Source organism: Cinclus cinclus, chromosome 7 (assembly GCF_963662255.1).
Source record: "Cinclus cinclus chromosome 7, bCinCin1.1, whole genome shotgun sequence".
NCBI classification, from domain to species: Eukaryota; Metazoa; Chordata; class Aves; order Passeriformes; family Cinclidae; genus Cinclus; species Cinclus cinclus.
Genome location: NC_085052.1, coordinates 18322557 through 18345222, shown reverse-complemented (window position 1 = coordinate 18345222; position 22666 = coordinate 18322557). Strand labels below are relative to the sequence as shown.

Below are 22666 nucleotides of genomic sequence, written 5' to 3'. Positions count from 1 at the left end.
CAGAAAATTGATCCATCTGTTCACATGGATTGGGCAACAACACAAAAATGAGTGGACAGAAGGAGTCACACCTGTATCTTTAATTTGGAAAATTCTTTGCCTTTCTTTAATTAAGATTTAAACTACTGAGGAAATGGAAGACCATGAGAAAGACAGGGTTACTATATTTTGCTTTTGTGACTGTCTTGACTGCCTCAGATGGATATGGATAGCTGACAGAGAGATAAAGAGAGATACAGTTAGACAAATCAGCAGGCCTAGCAAAGTAACAAAATATTTTACTGAACTCATCTATTTTTGCTGATCAGAACAATGATTCCAAAGCATCCTTTTATTTACTGCACACTATTGTTTTCTACAGTTTCTGAGAGGCAACATTTCTAGAAACAATAAAATTCATAATGGGAAAGAAAAGGCAAAGAAAAAGATATAGGCTTGTGGGTGCTATTTTGTACAGTACTGGTTACCTTTAGGCATGTGGCTGTTCAGCAATAAATGCTACTCAAGTGATAAGATCACTCTACCATGTTATTTATGTAGTCACACCTTAATCAGTTTTTTTTTTTCTGAATCTCAAACATTTTTCATCACCCCACAAACTTGTTTGAGTGATATTTAATTGTTGAGGAAAGGGTAATGCAGTGGTTAAATAGTGTCATTCCCTGAGTATTTATTTACTTTTCATACTACAAGCCTTTGTACAGCATGGAACTGCCTCTGGCCTGATGAGAACTCCCAGCAGAGTCAGATTTTTTTTTTCTTTGATTCCTGGACACAGAGGATTTGGACTCGAGGGTCAGGATTATGAAGCAGCCTTTGCTATGGCTCACAGGAGTCATCTGGGAGAGTCGAGGCAGTCCTGTGACTGAGATTTCCAAAAGGATGCAGCACCAATTAACTCCATGGGTTCTGCTCCCTGAATCCCACTGAAAGTCTCAGCTCATGGCTTGCTGCAGTGATTATGAAGCAGACCTGTCTGTCTGTGCAGGAACACTATCCAGCAGATAGAGCAGGCTTTTATGACAAACTTGAAAAAAACCCAACCAAACAAAAAACAACAACAACAACAACAAAAACCAACCAAAACCAACCCAAAACAAAACAAAACAAAACAAAAACAAAAAACCCCCAACATATTATGCTGAGGGTGAATCAATAAAAATCTTCCCAGAAGGAATTAAAAAACACTATCAAAATCACTCACTCTTAAAGCCAAAATCAGGGAACTGGACTGTATTTCTGATAAATCCTGTCATGGTCATATTAGGGGAGATATCAATGCTTCATGGGCACTGGAGTTCATCTGGAATGAGGAAGCAAGATATTTGGACTGCAGTTCCCATGACCTATCACAGCTGTGTAGAAGCTGGAAAATGTTGAAATTATTTTGAATTATTTTAGACTTTTAAAAATTTTTCCCATGATGTCCCTCCAGAGAATGAGCCTGAATTTTTGCATGGTGATTGTCTCACACAAATGTGAGTTCTGGCTGCAATTACAAATGCATTTCACAGAAGATATTTTAATGTTGGCCTTGTGCACCTAGTATGCCCTGTTTTGCACATTGATATTTAGCCCAGCTGAAGGCAAATGCAGCCTCACAATGTCCTCTGCCCAGTTTTGGGTCAGAACCTTGCAAAACCAGAATTGCACACAGTTTTTACCCTAGGCGGTTTTTGATCTGATTTTCTTGTACCACCACTCTACTGCATTAGTGATATTCAAGATACTGCACTGAGTGAAATAATGAAGTTAAAATGTTCTTAAGTCCATGGGACAACCTCACAGTGAATAAACATGGTCATAATTCAATAGAGTTACACAGACTTTCATACCACAGTGTAGTAGAGGGCTCCATTTTATGATTTAATAAACTGTGTAAGAGGGAGCTGCAGAATATACACAGAATCCCTGGCATTTGTTTCCCTGTCTCCCTCCTTACCCTTTTGACTAATTTCTTGCAGCATAACTAAACATATTTTTTCTTTGTCTTTCCTTTGCAGATATATCCAGACCTTCCACAGCCAGACAGAACAGATATTACACTTTTAGGCTGGCTCCAGAAGACACAGACTGTGTTTGACTACCATCCTTTTGGATAAATATTTTGGGATTCAGGATGAATAAGACAAGGGCTGTTAATGATGTTTTTCATTTCCTGATCAGCAGGAACTGGAGCTCAAGCCGAAGCTTTCCTATGAACATTTCTAATCAGTGCATGAACATCACTGACCTTACTGTCTTTCTGGCCACCTCATACAGCTTGGAGACTGTTCTGGGCATTGTGGGAAACATCTGTCTGATTGCTGTCATTGCCAGGCAGAAGGAAAAGGCCAATGTCACCAATATCCTAATTTCCAACTTAATAATTTCAGACTTGTTTATGTGTCTTGTCTGCCTGCCTTTCACTGTTGTTTACACCATGATGGACTACTGGATATTTGGAGAAGTCATGTGCAAAATGACCTCTTTCACTCAGTGCACAACTGTGACAGTGTCAATCCTTTCCCTTGTCCTTATTGCTCTGGAAAGACACCAGCTCATCATAAACCCGACTGGCTGGAGGCCAAATACCTCCCAAGCCTACCTAGGAATTGGAGTGATTTGGACTTTAGCATGTCTCATGTCCCTACCCTTTTTGACCACATCCATCTTGTCTAACGAGTTGTATGAGCAGCTCTCACACTTCATGAATTTTTCCACTGATAAGGCAATATGTATCAACTCGTGGCCTTCTGAGCAGCACAAACTTATCTACACCACCACTTTACTGCTCCTGCAATATTGCATCCCTCTGTTCTTCATTATCCTTTGCTACCTGCGTATCTACCTGCGCCTGCAGAAGAGAAAGGACATGTTTGAGAAGAGTGAGTACAGCAACCGAGCAGTCCAGCTGAGAAGGATAAACATTTTGTTAGCATCCATGGTTGCTGCTTTTGCTGTTTGCTGGCTACCACTGCATGTTTTCAACACCATCGTGGACTGGAATTACAAAATCATTTCACCTTGCCACCACAACCTGATCTTCTCATTATGCCACCTGGTTGCTATGGCGTCCACCTGTGTCAACCCTGTTATCTATGGTTTCCTAAACAGCAACTTCAAAAAAGAAGTGAAGTCACTGATTCTGAGCTGCCAGCATAATTCAGTAACTGCCTCGATGGAAGAATATGATCATTTGCCTTTATCCACCATGCAGACTGAAATTTCCAAGGGGTCACTGATGTTGAACTGCAGGCACAATTCTATCTAACGAGCAGAAAACATTTCAGAAGGGTGCACTGACACCACACACCAGTTATTACCTGTGGGTATATAAAGCAACTGGTGATGCCACAGCTGGGATGTGAACAGGAACCCATCACTACCTGATTTTTGGAAGAACAAGCAAAGTAATGTCACAAATGTTCACAGTTGCTGCTGTGGTGTGCAAGTTTTTCATGTCAATGAGGTGGTACGGACACTGAGGAGATTGGGCTGATGTGTAAGCAGCTGTTATAAGATTAGTTTCTAAGCTGTGGCTGCACAGAGGCTGACGTGGGGTTCATCAGTGAAACTCATATCTCTACCATGGCTGCAGTAGAAAACCAGATTTCCAGTTTCAGCACTGCAGGCTGCCAAAAGTTGTGTTGGAGAAGACTCAGTTTTTCAGTATTAGTAAGATTTTTATGCACAGCTGAAATACCAATGGAACAGAGATATGTAAATATCAATTTTTTTTTCTTTACCACCTCTCACAGCCCATTAAGTAACAGTAATCTTTCAGATCTTCACATAAAACAACTGCCGGTTTTTATGAAACTTTACTCTCTGCCATAGGCTTGAAAACAGTCATTGCCTCTGCAAGTAGGGACAAGGAATAATGACCCTGGTACATAATGAGGGATGGCAGCAAGCGAAAATGTTATTTGAAGGATTAAACTCAAAATGCATTGAGGTGATACTGAGAACTATTTTTAAGCATGTGAAAAACAGTTGTAGATCTACGTGGAAATGAGTCAGCTCCCACTGCTGTCAATCACAAAGCTCTGCAATACTGAAACTTCATGCCATGATGGTACCTGATGGCCAGATTACAGGAGTTGTTCCAGGACTTGGTAGCAACATGGCATTCTGCTTCAGCATCTTCTTGGTACTTTAATTGTAAAGTATCTAATTCAGAAGGTCAGAATAAACATGAAAACCTGTTTGTGGAAATAATGTGCTTCCAGAGTGGATACACTTCCAAAGAATTAAGCACATGGAGAATTTCAGTTTTCTTAAAAAATAAAACCCGATGTCAGATATCAGTCCCACTCACTTGCGTCAGCAACACAGGTGAAGCTAAAATTCCAGCAAATCAATAGAAGGTCAATGAAAATACACAGGTGGAATCCAAGTCAGGCTGAAGCCAAGCCACCTGTCACAGGTAGTACTGTCAATTGCTCTAGCAAAATGGAGGTAACTTTTTTCCACAACTGTGTTATTTTTAGCCTTTGTTCATGAAACCTACAAAGTATAAACTCATTTTAACCTCTGAAGCCAGAGAAATTGTTCAGTGACTACTGAGAAACCAAGGCATGCCTAAGGAGGCCATACTGAGGTACAGATTTTTAAAAAAAGCAACAGGTTTTTTGCAAGTGCAAGAGGGAGACCAACAAGTTCAATGCTAATGAAATACTGAAGCATATTCTGTCCTGATTTACTAAGCTAACCTTAGCAGAAGACCGGACTAGGTGGTCAGCTGAGGTAATTTCCAACATGAATTGTGCTATGATAAACAGTGGTTACTTGTTGCAGTCAGTAGGTTTGCATGGACCTGAAGATACCCAGTGTGAGTTATGCACACAGCTAGAAATTCCTTAGCTGATTAGACAAATTGCTATAAAGATAGGTAAGGAAAAGACTTCTTCCCATGCTGTGAACTGACAGGAATACAGATGCTGAGCAGAGTATCTGGGGACAAGAGCCAAACCCTATGTTATAAGGCAGCAAGAACTGTCAGTAAATATGGGATCATATCCCCAGCTGGCAGAAATAAGAGTTAACCCCTTGCCATGAGATGGGTGCACAGATTTCAGTGGTAAAACTTGAAGTTTGGCCTTGAATTCTTGCGTGCAGAATCTTCTGGCAAAAGCTTTTTTGATGCAGCCACCCCTGTAATTTGGGCCAGAACCTGTACATCTTAGTAATAGACTTTGTATGTGATTACCTTTTGCATCTTCCTCAACTATGTGGCAAGACATTTTTTCTTTTTTCAAATGGATTCCAGTTTTCCTTTTTTCCCTTTGTTACTTGCTATGCTATGCTGAGTTGTTTCTCTTGATTAGTTTGCATGCAATGTGATTTCTGACTGGACATTGAATCTACTAGAAAGACAGAACAAGAGGACTATTTTATCTTAGATGCATCTTGAAATGTGCTGCTGTAGCCAAAACCACCATGGGATGCTGAGTAGCTCAAAGTACAGTAGCTCCTCCTAATCAATGTGAGTTTTATTAAAACTGTGCTATATTACTTCAAGGCTTAAATACTGTTTCGGCTTTGTCATTGTTCTGCATTTGGAATCAATTTAAGAAATTCTGCCTGTTTTTTGCACTTGTTACAATTCCAGCATTTAGCTAGCTGTCTGTAAAGCTATTGTAAGAATACTCTGCTAAACCTGAACACAGAAAATTACCTGATACATGGTCTTAAGTATATAATTTTTTAAGCACCAGTGTCTTAAATGGAAACACAATTTCCTTTAGCATTTGCACTTACATGAACCTATATTTTTCGCTAATTCTAACTGAAGACACTTAGTAAAGCACTTACAGTATATCAGAGACCTGCCACTACAGCTATGCACTGGCATTGTGCATCAGATCTGAGTTCTTCCTGCAAAGGGTAGAAATATGAGCGAGATCTGACACTCTGTTTAACAGTAATTCACGTGGCCATTTGTTTCCATGAGCACAAGTGATACATAAATCAAGCAGATCCAACTTTACACTAACACTGACAAACACAAACAGATGTTATCTTCCTCTCATGATTAAGCAGAGTGTCAAGTTTGGAGTCAACTACTGTTTATTGCTAACTGACTTTGGACTGGATAAACTGCAGGAATTAAACACTAAAAGCCACCAAACTGCGCCCATACATCTAACTGCAAGAATGCAGATCTTCAGAACTCCCAATCAGCTGCTTACCATCCTGAGATACATGTTTTTCAACCTCTAAAATTTCCTAAGTAACTAAATAAACTTTGAAGAAAACCCACAAAAAATAAATATATCTAGGTACAAAAGGACTAAACATGCAAGAGGCAAGGTGCCCATACCAATTCTTCATTCTCTGCATATACCAAGGCTTATGCTGCTGTGCACAAATGCAGTAGAGGATACTACCATGTTAATTTTTAGAACTGCTGTAGCAACTGTTCCCTGTTCCCTTTGAAGGCAAAGTCACAAGGCTGGGCGCAATTATTCCTGCACAGTTGAAAGAGCCATTTTATTTGTCACTTTATGCAGCCAATGGAAGCTAGTTTTCTTTGATCCCAGCAGAAGGTAACAGAACAGAAACAGCTTACATACCTCTTATCCCTCTGTAAATAACAGATAGTGTTCATGTGTCAAAAGCATTGAGCATTTTTGTGTACATTGTATGCAGTGATGGTTTTGGGTATACTCTTTTAAAGTTTTGCTACTGAGTCACAAAAGCAACTTTGGAGAAATAGGCAGGAGTTGTGCAAATCATGAGTTCCTACAATTTTAAGACCTTATGCTGCCTTTAAAAAAAAAATCATAATTTTGCCTCTTGTGACATATTATAAAAAGACAGTAACGCTTTCAGAGCAAGAGAACAATTTATTTTGGTGATATAAGTAGCACACTACAGGGAATCTTATAATAACAAATAAAGTAATATTGTCTGTGTCACTTCTCTATGCTTGCTTCTGTAAAATGATGTAATACTCTTCATAGTATAAAAATACATAAGATTTTGCCCTCAACTAGTGTTTATAAAGAAAAAACAGTATATGGTGTGATAGGAGCCACTGATATGTGAAAGATTCATAATTTGACACATTATTTGACACATTATTCCAAAGGACAGTGGTACAGCATGGCCAATAATGGAGGACTGGCAAGTACCAAAAATTCAACATGGAACATTGGAATATTCTGATGCCAGAGCTCAAATCATCTTCACAGATTTTCAGATTGCACAGATGGGTCCTACACGGCACAGTGTCCTGAACCCTGACCAGAACCACAGCCAGAAAGGAACAGACCCTGCTGGGATGAAAACCAATGTGGGACATTTAACAAAATTTTACTGAACTTCATACAATGCTTTGTCTGGGTTAAAAGTATTAGTAAATTTCTTTGGGTTGCCTGGCTTGACAGAAAGTAATCCAAAGAACTAGAAATTACTAGAAATGACTGCAGATTGTGCTATAAACAGGTTTGGTTTATGACACTTGCACACACAAGAAAAGAGTGCAATAGCAATGCCTGGACTGGTGAGGTGTGGCATAAACTGCTACAGGGGTTGGCAAAAATACTGTGCTAGTATCAGTCATGTCTGCAGTGTTGGTTTGCTGTGTGCAAACACAGTGAGAGATTATTGTGAAATAAGATGTCGTACCCTGAGGACCACTTCAGAGATCCTTTTGGTTTGACTCTTCTCACAAGATCACCTGGCATTTCATTTTACAGGCCATTCTCTTCAAGTTTCTTAGCGATCAAACATTGGCCTGATTTTTCATACCAGTATTGATTACAATGTAAATTGCTGATGGTTAGCATGATGTGTAATCTGGGTTTGCATTGTATGAACATCAAAATCCACAGAGCTTTTATGATCTTCCCTCCCTTTCTGAGTTTGCTCTATAAAGTCACTTCTTTTAACTCAGGAAGTCATAAGTAGCATAAGCCTGAGATTTATACTTCTGTACTATGCCTTTCCTGCCAGAAAATGCTCATTAGGCCTTAGTCAGAATGATTTTGTTGTCCTTCCAATAAATGCTTACATGAAGCCCAGTAGCAGCACAGAGATTTTATGATGGAAACCTGTGTTTTAAATTTAATTCCAGAGATGTCTACCTTTTGTTTTTTCTTTATAGAGCTTTAGTTGATGAGACCCACCACCCTTTTTTAAAAACAATACTCATTTAAATAGCGCTATAGTATAAGTCACATGTGATAGAAAGTATTTTGTTCAATAGAAATTGCATCACAGATTACCAGATATAATACTGCAAAGAGGGCCATGATACACAAAAAATGATGGCACAATAAAAATAATATTATTAAGTACTTTTAGTGGACTATCACAAGTTGCAAACTGACAGCAGAAAGATGGATTTCAGTCAAAAAGTATGCTAACAGAGAACATGGAACTTGCACTGTAACTCTTTAAAATAGGACTAGGATTTGTTCCTAAATTACCCAATAAACAATTATGTCCTTTGAATATAGTAACTTCAGTTCATGACTTACTGTGTCCCTTATCCTGTCTATGGAATATGAATCCTCCCTGTTTGGAGCTAGTGGGCAAATACTACTTCATCATTCCTAAATGTTTGTCTTGATTCCATTTCTACAGGGTGATTGCTTGTAAAATACACTCCTCCAATGCTATGCCTTTGGTAAGCTAATGAACATTGATTCATCTGGTTGATAGGCTGACTTAATGACTAAAAATAATAACATACACCATATTAAAGATAGATTGTAGAAAAATTCCTGATGTCCTAAAGACCAGTGCAACTACTTTCTGAAAGACCCTGCATTCACAACAGAGAGCTGAAAAACACAGGAAAGTTACGGTCTTCTCAGCATGTATGTTGAACTCAGAGGAATTTACACAGTCAAGCAGAGACTTTTGTTTAAACTTATAAATACACAGACTGCTCCAGGAGCAAAACGCACACGTACCCCCAGGGCTATGTTTTGGGAAGGCTCCCAGGCTATAAAAATAGCAGAATCTGGCTAGCACTGTGGTAAAGGTTTTTAAAGCTGGTGAAATGAACTCATACCACCAGTTCCATTTAGAATTCAGCATGTGCTGAAATCCATCAGGGACATCCAGCCACACGGCCCCAAATTGCACAATGTCCTTTCATAATAACCCACATTTCCACAAGCCACTGCAGGAGACCCACACAGCACATGACACAACACACAGGCATGCACAGCCTCACCCCAAGCAAGCTCATCTCCTTGAGCAGACAAAAAGGTCTTCTGTTAAACCTAAAAACTGCTAAGACAGTTCCCCTGCCTCAGAAATAGTCTATGCAAGGTGGCTCTTGATAAGATCAATATGTTTTCCATGCACAGCAAGGAAAACATTCATGGTATTGTAGTTGCATTCAGTATCTGGGTGAGTTGCTTGCAGACACTCCTAAATAAGGAGTATCTTTTTGTGTTTGGGAAGAAAGCAAGGAATTACTTGGCTGGAACAAAAGAAAGTGTTCTACCTGTATTCAGAGCAACAGACAAAGTATTTGCAAACAAACCCCTGATCCAGCACATGCTCAACTCTTTGCAGTGCAAAATTAATATATTACATTACAGACTTGCAAAGGGTAAGGTTTAAGTGAGGACAGTTTGAGGTTTTGTGCATCATAACATTTTCACTGATCAGTTGTCCACAAACCACAACTGGTTAGAACTACAATATGCAAAGCATTCCAGGATTGAAACATACATAAGATCTATCATAAACACACAGTTTCTCAGGATCTGGGCCTTGGAACAAATGTAAACAGTGCATTTTAAAAATAAGTCCTTAAAAATATTGGTTTTTTTATTTTGAAAAATTTTCAAACAACAACTAACAAGGAGAAAAATAGTCCCTCATTCTGCAAACAGGTTGAATGCAGTAAAAAATTTGTTTACTTCAAATTATGTGAGGAATGAGTGGTTTGGTGTTGAATTTCCTACTGTGCAGTACTTCCTAGGTCAACACATTAGTTTCACTAGAAAGAAAAAAAAGGAACAATAATGATAAACACTGCAAAGCACCCATGAGTGCACTGTTGTGACTGGTAAATGGTATGGCTTGTGGCAGTTCTGAGCTGGTGATAGCTTCTCTTTAGTTTAATAAGAAGGAGCATGACTTTGTTTCAACCAGCTTAACTCAGTATCAATTTTTACAAATAGAATTCACCTGAAAGAGAGAGTAGGCAGCATCTGAGCACACAGAGAGAGTGTTTGAGGTTAAATGACAGGTTTAAGACATTAACTATAATCCTCTTGTATCTAGGAGATCATGCAAAGTCTTTATTAGGTTGTTTTTTTTTTTTTAGACTTAGAAACAAATCAATTGATGCTGTTGCTATGATTCAGCCATCAGCTTGACTGGCTGCATTCACTTTTGTCTGTATAGTCCGTTATTAAAGGTAGGGAATGAAAATAACCACTCTGGTGCTTATTTTAAGCATACTTATCAGCAGCAATCTCCTATTTTATACTAAGAGTAAACACTGTTTAATATATCCTTTTATAACTAAATACAAATTACTAAGAGGTATGGGGTCAGTAATCAGTACCAGCTTCCAGGAACATCCATTCTTTATCAATTTTTTTTTTTAATAGCATTTATAATATCTATTCAGGAAAACACTGTCAACTGTTTTAATAGAGGTTTACAAATCACTGCTTTGTTAGGAAAGAATGTCTGTGTTGCATCCTCTGTTAATATGCTGCAATTGTAAATAACTGCCAGCAGCATCTCCTACAATAAACTCCAGGCCTCCCAGTGCTATGATGATACACAGAAATTAAGTGTAGGCAGCTACTCTTAATTTCCACCTGCTGGGACATGAGCTTGGACACCATTGGGTGTTTTCCTACATGGCACAAGGACATGCATGGATATTCACACACACTCACAGTGCAGACACAGCTACAGACCTGCTCTTTACCACACAAGACAGTAACTTTTTAGAACAGAATACCCTAACAAATTAACTAGGCATCCACCTTACCTTTCTCTTTTCAATGCCTGAACAGGCAGACAATTTTGCTCACATATTTGTGCTACAAGTACAGGTTTCTGCTGCTGCAGAAGCTGTGCAGGGAAATGAGGAGGGGTCTTAAACGCTCTACAAATACATCAGCTGCTCTGCAGTCCCACGAGAGTGTCAGGGAAGGGCATGGCCCTTCCCAGGCTGCTGAGGCACACCTGGTGGAGCAGGGTTTTGGGAGGTACAGGCTGAGCAGCTCCTGCTCTGCAGGCAGCAGCAGGGACTGGGGAAGGTGAATAGCTCATCAGTGGTGACAAAACCAAGAGTATTCCCACATGGTCAGAGCAGGATTTCAGAGGCACCAGGGAAGGGACATAAAGCAGAGGTCTAAGGTTAGGCAGCAATATAAGTATACCTTTTTGAAGTATAGATGCCCAAGCTCCATCTAAATCTAATATTAAATTCAGCTCCAGGGTGACACACTGAAGTCACACAAGGAGCTTTTATCTGAGCAGCTGTTGAACCCAGTCCTACACCAGCGCACTAATCAATAATCCTTAACCATACCTAAATCTCTGAAAACTGCAGCTCATGTATGTTCAATCCAGAATAGACTCAGGGGTAAGAGCTCTGGAAAGGAGATGGGGATGTACAAGGTGACCTGAATAAGTATGGGCAGTCACACAGCTGGAACAATTAATATTATTCCCCTTCTTGGGGAGTCACTTGATTTTATAATTAACTCAGGATGAGTTTATTTCTTGCAGGCTGTGTAGTACTAATGAACCACCCAGCCCCTGAGGAACACCTACCTGTGCAGAAATTGATAGACATGCTTTCATGCAATTTTAATTCTTATCTGGTTAACCATTAGACCTCCTCAGCTGTACCTAAAGAAAGCAAAGGTTTTGTATGCTCTGTCTCCATAAGAAGAGCACCCAATATGAACAGTGAGATGAAGATAGAGGTCTGATTTTTTCAGTTAATTAACATCAGATAACATATATGTCTGCTTTCTGCAAGACACAGCATAAGTCAGTGTGTAATTACACATGATGGATCTAGGCGTCATGCTGGCCTCTTCTCAGCTTTCCCCCCCACTCACTTGTTAATCATCCTGTGGTCTGTGACAGTACATCCCAGCAGAGCTGGGAATTGCATAGCTGAACTGACGTGCATTTAAAAATTAGATTTAAAAAAAAATATTTAAAACCCCTGATTTGTTATTTTTAATTTTGTCTTATCATTGATTCAATTAATGCAATGACCCTATAAAGAATTTTATCATCACAAAGAGACAGTGAGTTTACACACAGAAAAAAAAAAGCAGAGGGGAAAGCTGGGGACTCAGATTTCTTGGATGAGCTTTACCACCAAAGTCAACATTCTAACTAACCCACAGTGTCTGAATTTGTGCTTTACCTGTACTGAGGGGACTTTGATCAGAAACTTCACAAAAACACAGAGCAGCTGAGGATGGAAGGGCCTTCTTAATGCTATCTTCTCCAACCCCTGAGCTCAAGCAAGGTTGTCACAAGTAAGATACTTAAGACTATTTTTGGATGGGGTTTTAATATCTGCATGGATGGAAATTCCACCACTGCCCTGCCAACTTTGTTCCAGAGCTGCCATTGCACACAGGCAAATTGTATTGCTGCTTCATCTCACTGTCTTAAATTTTTCAGCACACGAAAAGCAGCAGCAATCGCAATGTCTGCAGAAATTGCAGTGGAATATGACTAGTTTACACCTACTGGAAGTCTGTACGCTACTTTGTTTTCTTTCAGTCCAAGTTTCTCACTAGTATTTGATATTGAAAATTCAGCCCTAGTTCAGCTGCTGGCTCATACTACCCATTTAGGATCACACCAGCTTGCTGACAACTGTGGGGTTTTAAACTTTATTACCAAATATAGTGCCTTTGAACTTACTGAAATTTAGATCTAACTTGCATGATTCTGTTTCCTTAAAACAGTAAATTTTGTTTGGTGGAGATATCTCCTTGGACAGTGCTGAATGTATAATCACAATGATACTAACTTTAAAACCTAAGATAGAACAAATAAATTTTTTTTAACTAAAATAAGAATAAAACACCTCAATGACCAACAGCTTTATTAGGGATCTCTGTTTGAGCAACTCTCCTTTCAAAGCCTGTTGCTTGTTGCTTTATTTCATATCCTTGCAAACACCTTCAAGATGAACATAAGGCAGCGTTTTCCATTTTGCCATTTATATCTGGCAGATTTTTTTCCTGTTGGGCACAATATGAAGTTCATGGGTCCACTTGCCAGGATATCCTGGTATAAGGAGATGGCAGCCAACAGCAGGAGTGAAGGTCATGTCTGATACTCTCACAACAAAAGGATTGTGCTTGTCTTGTGCTCCTTTGAGGAGATCATCCCTGAAGTTCCTTGAGAAATGGACTGGATGCATTAGACCAGCAAAACACCAGGTTATCTTTCCTTTTGCTGGGGTCCTATTTTTAAAAAGCAAATTTTTTCCTAAGCTGCTCTGATTAGATAGTACTAATAACATTAAGTTCAATTGGTTCCTTGGGAGATGTCCCAATTAAATGGCTATCCTAATTAAGCCCATCCTGATTAAGCAAAAGATCCTATAATTATAATAATAGCATGTAATAAAAACTGGCCCATAGTTCTGTTCAGACAGAAAGCATTTTGCAAGCCTTATTTACAAGAACTACTTTATCCAGTATTGAAACACAACCAGCTCTTGGGTGAAATACAACATCTGTTTAAAATGTGCAGTAGAAACAGACAGGCTTTCAGAGCAGGAAAACATAAAATTCTCCCCATATTGACAATTCAGACAATGTTATGATAATGCAGAGGGTACTTAGCATGTAATTTGGATGAAGTATTTTGACTGATCTTAGCAGAATTGCTGCACTATTTACAATTGCTTCCCATTATCTCAAGTTAACCAAAGAGGGTGTTTTATAGAAGCTTCTAACAACTATTTAAGTTCCATGCTAAATGGAGGAAAAGTACCCCACATGGAACTTTTGCCTCCTAAGTTCTGGAAAAAAAAAATCTCATTCTTATATTGCCACAATGGAATTTTTATCAAGTTAAAATACCGAGGACAGTGCAGAACAAGAAGCTGAATAGAGTCTGGTAGAAGTACGAGTGTGAAAAGTCAGTTTTCTCCAATGATCTGAACAGCTGAGCTCCTGACCCACTGTAGTTATTGCAAATGTATGGCATGTTTTCTGAGCACTACTGTGCCAGAGGGAATTCCCACTGTGTGTTTTGGATGCTGTTCCTGCTCCAGCTTGCCTAATTATATTCGTCTGGCTTAGTTCCTCTCTTGATCACAGTGGAGTAGGACAACCTCATTCTTTTTAGTTTGTTCTACACAGCTCTGTAGAGATGTTGTTGAGTAATTCTCAGTAAGTAATAAGACTTGAATAAATAAATATAAGCAAATATATTTACTTATAAATATTACCCTTTTTTGGCCTCCTAGGAACAAAAGAGCCAGAACAAGGAGTTAACATGAAGCTCATAGCCCTAAGTGTCAGCTGACAGTAACTGAATGAATATAAATGTAAGCAGTCATCAGCATAAGGTAAATTACCACTGAATAAGAAAATTGGTGAAGTCCACTACAAACCATTATTCCAGAGAGTACACATAAAACAGCTCGCTACATCTTTCTTTATTGTCCTGCCATTGTTATGTCTGAGCATTTGAGGGCTATAGAGATATTATGTAATTAATTATTCAATATTAGTTCAATATTGTGTGGATGTAGAGTTTTTAAGCTATACACCATAACACCGAGGAGCAGAATCTAGTCCTTGCATAAACTCAGGAGTGCATATAGTGCAAGTGCACAAGCTGCAATGAGGTACTGCTCTCCTCAATATCAAGAGAGATGCCCATCTGTGATTCTCCTGAGGTACCATTGTAAAATACAGTAGTGCCCTTTGAAGAAAACAAGGGTTGCTGGTGCTGCTGGAGGATGATGACTATGTTGTCCCCTCAGTACGACAGTGAGCTCCCAACACAGGTCAGTTCTCAGAAGTGCAAATGCAACCTGAGGATGTGTTATAGAGCAACATAATTGCAATTACTGCCAAGAGTGACTCCAGACAAGGACATAAGGCAGAACACAGAGATCCACATTGAGGAAATATCTACAGAAACCAGATCAGGCTGCAAAGTAAGATTATTAGGAAGAGAGAAACAGCCAATCTATATACCAAAAATGATTAAAAGAGCTCCACTGTTCAGGGTGCAATTGACATTTGTAACTGCATTGGGCAAATTAAATTAGAAAGAAAAAACAGTTGAGGTAAAAGGGCAATGTTAAGACAAAAACAAGCTAAATCTGGACTTGAAACAAAAAGACTCTCATTGAGGTACCTTCTAACCATGTTAACCTTTCAGAATAAAAACCTGGTTAGCCAGTAAACAAACTTACCTGGTGCTGTAGCAGATGATAGATGTAGACCAGTTTTTAAAGTCTTGTGCTCTGCTGCTGGGTAGTTGTGATATCTGACTGACTGCTGTAATCTCAATTCCAGCCTTGCTTGAAATCTCTTTCCTCTATCCCAGCCTCCAAACCACTAAATCTATGCCTTAATATATCCTGCAATGACATATTACAGAGAAAAAAATGAACACATTTGCAGAAGCTACCTTCAGGCAAGATTCCCCAAGATATCATCAGCCTAGGCTAAGGCACTAGCATAAGGCCTTTTTAAGGAACTAACGTAAGTGTTCAAGCAGTTCACAAAAGCACAACAGTCACCTCCTGTTCCCTTCAAGTAAAAGCAGGGTTTTTTTTTATTTTTTAAATAGAAATACACCTTGATGTTTCCAGATCACAAGACAAATAATTCTACAAGTAACAAACGTCCCAGTATAGGGTACTAAAAAACCCCCAAAACAACCTAAAAAACCCCAAACAAACAAACAACAAAAATCCAACAAAACAAACCCAAATCTAAAGAACATTAACAACACATTAAAGAACTTCTAGTTAGATCTCCAGCAATAACAACACCATAAGGAAAAGCACTTCAGTAGCAAAGGCTAAACTAGTTTCTATGTAGCAGCTATCCCTGCTTCTTTTCAAACCAATCTTCCCAAAAAACTAACCTGTCAGCCTCATGTCCAGTTCCTTAAATAGGAAAAAAAAAAAAAAAAACCAAGGACAAGTGTTCTGGGACCCTCCCTACCATCCCTAAATCGATTATTACACACAGTTACATTATTCCATGACTTGATGCCTCAGGTGGTGATTTCATAACCAGGTGTCCACAATAAACTGCAATTAATGTTCTTGAAAAGCTACTTTCTGTGAAACACAACATGATATTTTACAAGGAGTAATAAAATCTTGTTTTATTGTTTTCTTTCAGTCCAAGTTTTTCACTAGTATTTGATATTGAAAATTCAGCCCTAGTTCAGTGAATGTAGGGCAAAGTTTATGACGCAGATGAAGTGGAGCTACCCCAGCAGAGGAGGCTTGAAGAGTGTTTCATGTAAAAAAGCCCATTTTCAGGCAGCAAGGACTTGCCCAGCCTAAGAGAGTTAACATCTGGTTAAATTAAAAGCAGATGTTTAGCTGCTCTAAAGCAGCAGAGCACCATCAGAATAAATGAAATAAGGGCAGAGGTTCCCTTATGCAAACTCTGCCAATTCATTATCATGGGGGAAGCTGAGCCAAAGCTCCATCCCCATTCAGGTCTCAGCAGTTTTGAACCATCCTTAAGTATGTTTAGTTAGCAGGTTATTTCATTCTTCATTTCACTCAGGCATTCTGAACTGTGAGCTCAGGCATGAACAAACAGGTTGTTTTTTCTACAAACAGCAAATGCATCTGGGTTACAAATTACCCCAGTTTTGTCAAAATTGTGGTCCTTTTCCACTTACTGTTCTGCTTAGATTTTAATTGCTAGGTGATTTCATGACTGCTGAGAATTTTGTCCTTACCTCAGGATCTCATTTTAAAAGGAAGCTCATAATTTGGAATTAACCTTAAGAATACTGTCCACTAATCAGGTGAATCTGCTGTTTTTTTCTCCAGTGTTTTGTCTCACAGTATAAAGGTTGAAGTTTGTTTGGTCCTGTCAATAGTCCTCTTGTAGGATAGACAAAAGCTAACATTTTCATTGTTACACCAGGAAAGGTAATATCTGTTTTCTTTAAGAGGCTTTCTGTTAAATCATAAGAGCTTCATAATATGAGGCAAATTTTCCTGCCTGCTTCGTATACCTTTGTAAAATCGGGCCCTGTTCCCCCTGCTGCTGTGACAGAAATGTTATTATTACAGTGGTTGTCTTGGAATGGGGCATGAAAGACTGGAAGAAACATTACCTCTGAACTGGGACCAATTGGGCTGTCTAATTTTTTTTTGTGAGCTGGGTTCAGATTTTGGGAAGCCTGGTGCTAAGCTAGGTGGCAGAACTTTGTTTGTGGCTGTGTGCTGCTTATTTTAACTGCCTTCAACCTGTTTCACCTCTTGGGTCACCTCTGTGGATCATCTCTGTTGGGGGGAGTAACAGATCCCATAGATCACAAACATACAGAGTTTGTGATCTAGTCACAGTTTGTATGTCACCAGTATCACCAATCTCACAATTGCAACTCTAAGACACCCTTAATTCATACATCAGTGTTGAAAAACCCTTCTGGTGTCCCCAGATAACAGCAACATCTTTGATCACGTAGCCTATGTCAGAACAGTGTCAGGGCAGGAGAAGCACACTTCATAGTGCATAACCATCCTAAACAATAAAAGAGGCTCAGTTCCCCAAACAAGACAGGCTGAGCTCTCAGAGCATGGTCAAGACTGCAAAGTGGGAAAATACTTCTAGGACTGTGTCCTCATATTCCCATGAAAATCCTTTAGGCTCTTCAAAGTACAGATCTTATGTTGCATATGTTTACAGGGCAGGCAAAACACAGACTATAGGAAAAGATCACCCAGGTAGTGATCTGACAGAGTTTGCGATGAGAGATCCAATTATGTCCCTTCAAAATGCTGTGATTCAGCATCTACTTCTGTCTATTTACTATGACAAGCACTTGATACACATACATCTATTAGAAGTGCTTAGCTTCTACACCTCTTACTAAAGTTTTGTGCAGCTCTCTGCTCCAACCATAGGTTGTGATCTTAAGAACGTGTTAACTGGACCCCAGAAATTGAAGAGAACTTTGACAAAATCCAATGTAAGTGCTCAGTCCTAGCATTGAATCTGTCCAGAAAAATCGACTACCAGGACTGGAGCTCAGACTGTTATGTTAATAAATGCTTCCAAAGTGAATTGTTTCTGGGGAAAGGTTTCTATTCCTTTCACACATGACATCAAGGTCTCACTGATAGCTGCATGCTAAAATTATCAAGAAACAGAAGTGTGTGTTTTTCAACCAGTTTATTCTAGAAGCAAATGGGTAATATTTTAAGAATTGCATTGCAAGTTCAGTCTTGACCCCTGGGATTATTTAGCCTTAAACCTGGATGTAATAACTTCACCCCATCTTCAAAACAGATACATTATGCTTGGTAAGATATTGGTCTCAGCACAAATTTTTAAGACTTCACGGTATAATGTCAACACTGATCATCAGGTGAGGGAAATGTCATAACAAGTGTTATAACAAAGATTAGTGGGTCAGAGTCGGTCATCAAAATGACTCACAAGCAAGTATTTTTTAAAATAATTTCGGCTGCTCTTTAAAAGGCTGCTGGCTCTTGCAAAGTAGGACCTGTGCTGGTGTCAAATGCCAAGTTCCTTGGCTGGTAACTCTCAAAATCTGAAGTCTCTATGCAGATATATAACTATTTAACAGGTAAGTGGAAGGGAGAGCTTGCAGGTTATTTGTTACATTCCCACCTCATCAGGTAGCTTCATATGTTAGGTCCTTACAAGTCACCTTTGCACAGGAGGAAAAAGGTAAGCACAACTAAATTTATGTATACACCACATGCAAATCCCTGAAAAGCATTGGTTACAAACACAGATGGTTTAAAGTTATGTGGGAAAGTCAAAACATCAAAACTCAGTTCCCATGGAGCAATAAGCATCAAGAGTTGGTTCCAGGTAGACTGAAAGGTAAATTGTCTATCCAATGAGGTGGCAGGGTCCTTTAGAGCTCAAACATCATTGCTTGTTTCAGGGAGCATCAAAACCCAAACTAAACTGTACCACATAGTGAATCTTGCCCTGTATATTTTATAAAAAAATATTTACCTTCCAGCAGAGCAGATTTGGTGCTTGTCATAATATCCAGATGTAGGAATGGAGAATTTCAATTCACACAGAATACGGAGAGCAAAAGGACAACTCAAACTTCCATGACATTGCTGCTGCCCTTACTCAGAATGGGACATAGACACACACCCTTTCTTGGTCTCTTTGACATTTATATCACCTCAGGACTGAGTCTGATGAAAGTGGTTTGAGCCTGTAAATATTTACCTGGATCCACAATAGGAGGGAAATACATTTGTCAGACTAACAGCCTTGGACCCAGATAGATGTCATCTTGTTCCTTGCAGTATCACAGTTTAACTGTGTGACAGCAGGCACAGTCGAGTCCTGCTGTAGGGATTAGCAATAGTCTCCAGATTCACTCAGTTCTGTGCTCAAAAACAGAGGTGAAATGTAGCAGGATTTTACACACACAAGGAGTCATTCAAATACCACAATAAAAGTGGTGTGTAAGTACCTCCACGTAAATACCTCCCAAGCAAGGTATGTTTCTTCTGCGTGATTATCATAACATCCAAAACTCACTGCACCAGATTTATGTATCAGCAAGACACAACCATAAATACAAGATGCCTTTCAAGCACTGTGACATTCTCTTCCTGCAGATGGCTGGAAATGTTCTTAGATACAATATTTGCAATTAGCTTGCTGATGAAATTAGTGCTCTGAAATGGTTAGTTTTATAGATGACCCTGTTACTCCCTCTCTGGATATTACTGCTTTAACCTCTTTGAGACCTTGGCTGAGAGCACTTTCTTAGGACTGCAATATTGAGAGAGCAGGTCAGAAAATAAAAAATACAGCCCAGCACAAGCAGTGAGAAGATGTGGAGTTGTCAGGTGGGTGATTTGTCTGGGGCTCTGATGAACTGCATCCTAATCCCTGCTGTCCCACTGCTGACCCTGAACTGGTCCCTTCCCTGTGTTTCTGCTTCAGTAAAATGAGGTACTACTTACTGCCTTCCAGCTCTCTGCCCATGGCAAAGGATATGCTGTGGCAGAGCTCAGAGTCATCACTATTCCCAGTGGCCAGTTCTGGTACCTCCTTTTTTAAGCATGAGTAATCACCATTCCTGACATGTGCTGCCCTGCTGCTCTTGTTTTACCAGCAAGAGTGTTTGGGGCATGTGATCAGAACATTTAGGAAAAATTCCTCCAATGACTGCTCCTGAATTTCCCAGAACTGTCCAGATGCACACACTGCTGAGGACACCTGCCTGCTGACTGGAATCACATCAGTGATGAAAAAGATCCATCAGTAATATGAGGACTTCATAGGTCATATCAGGGGTCGTGGGGGAGCCCATACATCCAGGGCACTGTTGCTTCAACCTAGTTTACCAGTGTTCACTTCTGTGTGCCACTGACATGTGAGAGCAAAGTTTCTTCCATAAGAAGAAAGCAGGAATTTGAGATTTTGATGAAGTTTCTACTCTCTTTGCACCAAAGCTCATCAGTGTCTCAGGCTGGTTTTCACCTTTCATGGACAATAAAGTAATATGCTCATAACAAACAGCTGCTCATCTGAAAGAGGACTGGCATGAATCATAGCGGAGGCATGAATCAAAAAGGACTAGCATGAAAAGCTCATGCTCATTTTTGAACACTGCATTAGGCCCTGGTTAATTGGCAGTGGCTTATGGCTCTATCAATAGGACACGCTCCCTGGAAGAATGACACATCTCTGAGAAACCCTCAACAGACCCAAGCATGTATTATTGATGAGCTAGGAGAAAATCATCTGGGTATTTTTACAAACCCAAGCTGTAAATCAGTTTTGCTGAAAAGCCTGTCAGTCTTTTTGATTATGTTTCCCTCTGAAATAAATTTCCCCTGAGTCCAAATCTTTAGTTCTGGCAGAAGCCTGCACCTTAGGAGACCTGTACTCCCTCCTTGGTTCTGTGGCAGATACGTGGTGCCCATAGCACCATGGAGATCGATTTTCACTGCATGCCCAAGACTGTAAATACTCTTTAAGTAGTCTCACAAAAAAATGAAAAGCATTCAACTGCTGCCAACTACCTTGGCTGTCCAGTAGTGCTTCCTCATCCCTGCAGTATTTGCAGACCTACTTTGGAGAACTTTTCCATCTTCTCCTGTTTCCTGCAGGGGTATTATCTGTGCTTGCGGGGATTCAATTAATGCCATTGATGTGGAATGTTGTTCCATTCATCACTGGACACAGCATCTAATGAATAGGATAATCTAATTCTCCTCAAATAAATATGACACCAAATTAAAAGGGCTCATAAACAGCCTCCAAAACAAGTGAGTTTGTTTCAATTTATTGCCTTTTAAATTTCACTGGATCCCTCAAGTACCAACCTAGCTATAAACAAACCAGTGTCTGAGTTTGAGAGTTTATTATCACTAATGTTTGCCTTTATTTATACTAGATTTGAGTGTTAATATTAGCTGGAGAACAGAAAAGGGAAGGTCAGCCAAATGCCACAGTTTTTAGCCACGATTTTCCTAAACTAGTGAGAGAGCCTTAAGGAACAATGTATTCTAGACAATTATTTTTTTCTGTGTTTACTGTCACTGAAACATTCAACAAAGTAGTTATGACCTATCATTAGAACCATGCAAAAAGTTCACCAGGATACCAGAAAAAAGTTGCAATGCCTAGTGGCTGGTGTAAAAAGACACTCCTCACCCTATATTCCACCAAAACCCAAAGCTACAGCTCTTCTAAGTTTTTGTCTGATATAATTTTATTTGGGAGCCAGTCATTAGAAAATTGATTATGTGTGTAAAGACAGATGATCTTGTCAAGCTCTTCTCTGAAGGTAGCCTGGTTTTCAGTATCCTGCCTTCTCTGAACAGTCTTTCCAGAATGCCTGGCAGGAAAGGAGACAATTAGTGGGGTTGTGGATTTCTTACAGGATGATATAGATGAAGGAGAAAGAGAGAGAATCTATAGACTTAGTGTGGTGCTTAAAAAGTACATCATATTGGCTCACCAACTTAACTGTAGACAATACCTGGTGCTTCAGAAGAGCCCCATCTTGTGCTTTACTGCTTGAAAATCCTTTTTATTTAGCAGCCTCTCTAATGGATTTTAAACCCTTTCCTGAAATTAATCAACTTAGCCTAATTACAGACAGTCTCATGAAGTAAAGATTTATCTCCACATGGCTTTTACAGTTAGTACATTGCTCAGGGTAACACAGCTGTGGCTTAGAAATTCAGAGCTATCATGTCTGCAAAGCAGAAAACTGCCTCATACAGGGGTTTCTTTCAGTCCCAGAAGCAGGACAAGCACTGAGGAACAAGGGAACTTCCCACAGAACCACAGAAAGGTTTGGAAGGGACCTTTAAAGGTCATCCAGTCCAGCCCTCTTGCAAAGAGCAGGGATACCTTCTACCAGATCTGGCTGCTCAGAGCCCCATCCAACCTGAATGTTCCCAGGGATGGGACATCCAACACCTCTCAGGGCAATCTGTGCCACTGTTTAGGTTCTGGCAAGGCTA

The 22666-nt window shown here is 39.6% G+C and overlaps 1 protein-coding gene across 1 annotated transcript; it reads left to right on the top strand.

The window, feature by feature from the left end:
- The first annotated feature begins 2119 nt into the window (after positions 1 to 2119).
- LOC134046200 (neuropeptide Y receptor type 4-2-like) lies at positions 2120 to 3253 on the top strand. Its single transcript, XM_062496510.1, has one exon. It carries the CDS (start codon positions 2120 to 2122, stop codon positions 3251 to 3253), a length of 1134 nt encoding a protein of 377 aa, XP_062352494.1.
- Positions 3254 to 22666: the final 19413 nt, after the last annotated feature.